Source organism: Gobio gobio (genome assembly GCF_949357685.1).
Source record: "Gobio gobio genome assembly, chromosome: 20".
Classification (NCBI taxonomy): Eukaryota; Metazoa; Chordata; class Actinopteri; order Cypriniformes; family Gobionidae; genus Gobio; species Gobio gobio.
In genome coordinates, this window is record NC_137113.1 from 35,900,993 (window position 1) to 35,907,824 (window position 6,832).

At 38.9% G+C, this 6,832-nt stretch overlaps 1 protein-coding gene across 1 annotated transcript in view; it reads right to left on the reverse strand.

Moving 5' to 3' along the window:
* The window catches only part of top2a (DNA topoisomerase II alpha), a 42,095-nt gene extending 36,023 nt beyond the window's left edge, over window positions 1–6,072 (reverse strand). The window contains exons 1-3 of the mRNA XM_079801130.1: window positions 5,869–6,072; window positions 1,038–1,181; window positions 517–607 (exon numbers count right to left, since the gene is read on the reverse strand). Coding sequence (XP_079657256.1) covers window positions 517–607; window positions 1,038–1,181; window positions 5,869–5,895 — 262 coding nt within the window. The 5' untranslated portion in view covers window positions 5,896–6,072. The remainder of the gene's footprint in view (window positions 1–516; window positions 608–1,037; window positions 1,182–5,868) is intronic.
* Between the last annotated feature and the right edge of the window lie 760 nt (window positions 6,073–6,832).

Genomic DNA, 6,832 nt, shown 5'->3' on the forward strand with positions numbered 1-6,832 from the left:
GCCTAGTTTCGTGAGCCCCCCCCCAAAGCTGTAAACCTAGGGGAAACACTGAATTCTGTTATAAAAAAAAAACTAAATCTAAATCTAGAATTTTGTGGGCATTTATATAAATTTTGGGCATTTTTGAGACAATGCTGCATTGATTCTGAACCCGGCAGCACAGTAACAAAAGAAATCACATTACAAAGAAGTTATTGATTGCATTTTAAGCCTTAAGTTTTACATCAAATCACATTAACGATGTTAAATCAAACAATGCACTGGCAATTTAGTAATATCCTTGTAGTTGTGGTCTTGACTGGTCTTGAGATAAAATCCAGAGTCCTCCAAGTCTGAGACCAAGACAAGACCGAGGAGAAATGCAGCCAAGACAAGACCATCAAAAAATGGTCTCAAGACCAGTCTCGAGTACTACAACACTACCGAATACAATAAAAGCTAAATAGTTCAATTTAAATTATAACATTATTAGCTACAGACTGCTTGAGATTCACTGTACCACATGACAAAACTCACCCAGAATCTCGTCAAAGATCTTGTAGAGTCCTGGCACATATGTGATGTCTCTGGAGTTCATCCCCACATCCTCATCAAACACCCACATTTGCTAAACAGGAAAGAGAAATTGAAGAAATGTTGGGTTGTTCTATGTCATTGCTATGGGTCATTGGGATGGCATTTCAAAAAGTCAAAACACCTTAGCATTGCAAGATTATTGTATGATTTAACCTTTATTGTATGATGAAACCTTAAAATGAAATTTAATTAACTGTTCTACTGAAAGTCTGTTTTTAGGAAATATGAGCTAATCTTCTCCACAGATTAAGGAGATTCAGAATTGTAATTACTTGTACAAATTACTTTTACAGAACAGCTTAGCAAGATTAAGTAAAGTGAGTGACCACAATAGAAGAACAATAATTCTTTAGTATTAATGAAACGTGTAATGAGGCAGTACATGTTATTATTAATAAACAATGGGCGTGGGTGGCCCTGATAATCAATATGACTTCTCAGCACACATGGATGATCTCTACCTGAGTGACGGGCTCCACAGAGCCGATGTAGGTGTCGGGCCGGAGCAGGATATGCTCCAGCTGCGTCTTCTTCTGATAGATCCGCTCCACAGACATCCGCTTATCTTTGTTGGCCTTACTGAGAGCCTTATTCTCAAACAAACTCTAAAAGACACAACAAAAATGGTACAGCAATGCACAGTAAGATTCATAAAACAATGTTTTTTTTTTTTTAATTTATTTAATTTGAGATATAGAAGATATTGGCGCAAAGGACAATAGGTCACGGCACAGCAAGCAGGCCAGGGATGAGATTGGCACTTTTGTTCACGTGCCTGGAGCTGCTTAAGTTACAGTAAAACACGGCTGAATGTTACCAAGCACACATTGATACCTAAGAAGAGGAAGCAAGTAGACGAAGATGATGCAACGAGGCAAGATGAATGTAGCTGCTGGTCTCTTTGGTGTCTGAACACAAAGAACGTTATGGAAAACGCCACAGCAACTACAAAAATCTCAATAAGAGAGAGTTGTTATGGAGAGGAATTGCAGATCAAATAGTATTCGATGGTGAGTTTATCAAATCCTATTTGATCTGCAATCAAATCAAAAGCACCATCTACTGTCAGAGAGTGAATGTGCACGTTCACTCCACACATCAGCAGCGAAAATAGCTTGGGTATGAACACAGACGCATCGAAAAACGCTGCCGATATGAGTGTGCGATAACCGCCCCAGTGTGTACAAAGCTTTAACCTATGGCAGGGATATCCAAAGTCTGGCCCAAGGGCCAAATGCTGCCCGGGGATGAATTTCAAACGGCCCGCAGCTTATCTATTAAAATATATTATATGTGGCCCACCATGCATACTATACAAATCGTGCAGTTTCACAATGTCAACACAAGGTGACAGTTCTAAATTTTAGGTCAGAGAAAGCGCCAAAAGCAGAACGAAACAGCGCTACTTGTGCGCAGCGCAATGAGTCTGAACAAATATGTTTACTTGCTGTCTGAAGGCTGATTTATACTGCTGTGTCAGACCTACGCCACATCCTCTAGTTATGCGTCGGTTTTCATTTATACTTCTGCGTTGTTGTCCGCGACAATGTGCAATTACACATGCAGACCGCTAGTAGGCAGTGTCCACAGGCATGTTGATGGTGTAACCCACAGTATTAAGAAAAGCCGAAGAAGCAGCTTGTTGTGTACATTGTCGGAGTAGCAGCAGCGGTGATGGCGGCAAATAGATAGCGACTGTTCTTGCAGCTTGAGATGTAGTATATAATACAAATTAAGCATCTCTAATTGATTAGTAGAGTTAAATAAGAGGCGACCTGGCACTGGAATGCGTTTTTGAAATCACGCAGTGTGCTCGTGGCCACTGTTTTCAGTATCGGTGGCTCGTGCGCTAGGGCTGTAACGATTTGACCAAAAATAAAAACCTCGATTAATTGAACATCTGACCTCGATTACGATTAATGAACGATTATTTTGCCTTTTTTTGCCCTCATAAGGTTTTTGAGTAAGTTCCTGATAAGGTTTGTACTGTAAATATTTTCTACTATTAAAAGGTTGTATACTTGAAGGAAACGGTTCACTTTCAGCAGTTATTGTCTATAGGGCAGATTTCTGTTTATTGTACATCAGATACAGATAAATGAACACATAGGCCTACATTGCATTTATCTGAATGCATCAATGAGAGAGTGATGGTGTGTGAATTACTCATACCGTCTCTATTCATTATTAAGCTGTGGTGTGTACTTACTGCAAAGGTATTAAAATGTATGCCTATAACGGTTGAGTTTCTAAGCTACTTTAGTGACTTTACTTTAGTCACAGGACAGCGTTTACACTGAGTTTCTGCTGCTCCTCTGCGCGCGATCTTCACGTGACGCAGGTGAAAGATCTGCCTTCAGGGCGCGCGCGTGCGTGTTGTCAGAGACATGGCTCGGCTCTCTGTGTCACAGAAAGAAGTTGAGCACTGAACGGATACGTATTGTTGTTTTTGACTAGTGCACAATCGCTTTAAATGTTGAAACGGGCAAGCCTTAAACGCATACTTGACAAACTTTATGAGCACGAAAGTGAAAGCGGATTCGGGGCTTGCGCGCCATCTGTGTGTGTGTGTGTCGGTGGCAGCACGTATAGGCTATAAGAACAGCAATTAACTGACCTGTATAAACTGTGTAAAACATGCAGCTACTATAGTGATTCTGCGCATCTATAAACACAGATAACTGCTCCTGCATCTCTGTGTGCCTGCAAACTGCACTTGATGTGACTGACGGGGCGGAGTCACGTGAAAACCGAAATAACCGGCATGGGAAAAATACGTCGGTTAGAGGTTCTGTATGTCGGTTTCGGTTATTTTTCGATTAATCGTACAGCCCTATCGTGCGCAGACAATCGCTTCAATCGATTGCAGTTGCGGAGACTTTATTCATTCAGTTGGATTCACAAAACGAAATGCACCCAAATATGTCCCTGCTCTTGATATACAATCACTGATTAACATATTTGGCTTTAATGAGAAAATAAATAAACTATACAATGGTGAATTAGAACCCAGAACCTCTGGCACGTTTAACAAACATTCTACCACTAGACCATCAAGAGCTCACACACACACACACACACACACTCACACACTCACAGCAGATGCATGTATTCACTAACAAAGAATGTCTGGACTACAAAATGTGTTACATAGAGGATGTAAGGAAGGATGAAACCATCATCCCATTTCTGGACACACACACCTAATCGCAGATTTGTTTTATTTATTGACCTGTCCTGAGGGAGGGGTTCTGGCAGACAATCACAGCGCTTGTGGTCTGCGTAGAATTGACGCGTTGTTACATTTTTGGAGAGGTGCACGTCAGGGTACGTCGTAGGCATGACATAGCTACGGCGTACACTCGATGCAGAAGTATAAATTGGCCTTGAGTTTCTCGATCACACGACCACTAAACAGCCTGTGAGAAGTGTTCGAGTTCGCCGTAGAGGTCTCCGGTAAACTTGCGTGCAAATCAGGAGAAACATTGAGCCGATCCAGTTTCAACCAACGTTTATAATGGATTTAGTGAGGTAACACTAACTGTAACCGTGGTATTGTGTCAGAAATGTAGGTTAATATATAATTAACTAAATACCATAAAGCCACTCTAGATATAGAAATATTTTACTTTTTTCAAGATGCATTTAGTAGATAAATAAAATGACAAGATATTTTCTCTTGTTTTCTGGAAAAGACAATTAAAATGAAGTGAGTTTTTGCTTAAAACAAGCAAAATAATCTGCCAATGGGTTAAGAAAAGTGATCTTGTTTCTGTCCCAAACAGAAACAAGATTTTCTTACTCCATTGGCAGATCATTTAGCTTGTTTTAAGCAAAAACTCACTTCATTTAGATTTTTTCCCCCCAGAAATCAAGACAAAATATTGCATGTCATTTTACTTAAGCATCCCTTGATTTAAGGATTTTTTTTTAGATATTTGGACTGGAAAAACAACAAAAATACTAAGTAAGAAAAGCAGTTTTTGCAGTGCTGTTTTACCTGTGGTGACCCAAGTAGAGTATTCGTTCGTTTAAATAAGAATAGAGATCTAACTCAGTAATAATTTTTAAATTTCACCCTTTAAAACCGAGGTTGTTGAAAGTTTTACAGATATTGTTGTATTAAATTTACATCTGTGTCTTATCTCAAGCTAGTCTACTGTCAGCTCAAGCTTTTGTCAAATATGCCATGCTTTCAAGAAACAAAACAAAGGAACCCTGCCCCCAGGTGTGTCTACAACATCGAATCAGGCCCCCCTTTAAAAAAAAAAAAAAAGTTTGGACACCCCTGACCTATGGTATTCTTGAACTTGTGCTCTCATTTAGGGTCACGAAAATGCCTGCAAAATGTTGAAACTGAGCATCACAAATTTCATAATTAAAAGGTAAACACTATCTATCTAGTGTCACTATCTGGGTCAACAAAGAAAAACACAATCTTAAGATTTTTCCCCCTTTCTTTTTGCAACATGAGTGTGTCAATATGACATAATATTGAAGTCAAATTCTGAACATAATACAGGTTAAAAAGGTTAAGAGGTATTATTAGGGTGAGGGACAGTCCCATTTCAGAAAGTATTTTGGACAAAAGTTTGGATGGAATGACGACTAAAGTTTACCATGCATCTAAAATCTCCAAAAAGTTTCTGGTCAACATTTAAGAGCACACAGTTAGCTTCAAAGCGGGGAAAAGCAAATCCTGATTTTATCTGAGGTGGGGGAATCTAGTAAAACTGGGGAATGAATAAAGGAAGCTTTTAGAATCGGTGCCATTTTCTTTTTCCTCTGTGTGGTGACCAAGGCAACGTTAGCCAATACCACGTTACCAGTTTATTGTAACAACAGTATGGTAACGTTCTGGTAAGGGTCTAACGTTACTCATAACACGGCATCCATTTTATTGAACTCGTTCCTAACATAAAAAGACTCAATATAACTTACAAAGCACTGCAAAAAATTAGCATACAACAGAGAACAAGGCAATATGCCCAACGCCGTACACAACGCAAAATACTAGCGGAACGTTCGTTAGCGTCCCAAGAGAAAAATCAGCTAAACAGTAACGTACTGAAGTAAAAAACTATACACATCTCAATGCTAAAGTAACGTAGCTACTTTTATGAGTAAGTTACTTAAACAATATGAATAAAAAATTATACGCTATTCTATCACGGAAGATTTACAGCTCATGGTTAGGACACATGTAATCTTTCATCTTATGTCGTTAATAAAATACATATCAATACGAGTCTGATGCTTATGATAATGATAGTAACTTATACATTAATTTACCTTGAGTGGTCCTTCTGTTCCTGCCATTTTAACAGTTTACCTCTAGCACGAAACGATATAAATTCAAATTTAAGCTCTACGGACTTGTCTTTAACTGCTATCAAATCACTAGCCCTGATCACTAACCGATTCCACAAACTATCTGAATAAAAGCTGCGAGTCGCGACTGAGCGCCTGAACTAACCCACTAACACACGCGCGAATAACGATGAAGAGCCTCGCAAACCGCTTTCAAATTTCAAATTACACATGTATCCTCCTCCCGCCAAAGTCACTGGCCAATCACTGTGAGGTGTGAGTTGGGTTTTTGCATTCTTAACCAATGGCGTTACAGTTTTCTGAGCAGGAACCCGCCTGCTTTCGTAGGTCCAATAACAAAAGAGATAACACCCGTTTATCCAATGAGATTTTGGTTCCGGTCTCTCTCCCTTTCTCCCTCTCACAGAAACGGTGACGTTATTGTCAACCGTTAACGCATAGGAAGGAAAATATTCGCACTGTGAATGGCATACAAATACATAGAGAAAAAGTGGATTTCGAGGATGAAATATATTATCACATTTAGATGTTTAAAACGTTTAGTCTAAGATATTAAAACGATATTATAATATTTTATTCCCATCATTATAGAGATGTATATATTATCCAATGAAATATGAAACGGCTTTTAGAACAAGAAAAACATATAGGGCGGGACTTTGTACATCGGGCATTGATATTGGATCATTGGATTGTTGATGCCATGTGAGTGACAGATTGTCCCGCCTTCGCGCCAGTAAACACGTCTTCAGAGAGAGTTATTTTGATTAACTATTACATGGGCACATTAATTAATAATAATTATAATAATGATGATACGATAAATGATTAATAATTTGTAATAAACGCTGCAATATTCAATTAAAATGTTTTGTGCTTAATGCACGACGCAAATATGTTTGCACACTGTTGTTAGGTATGTATT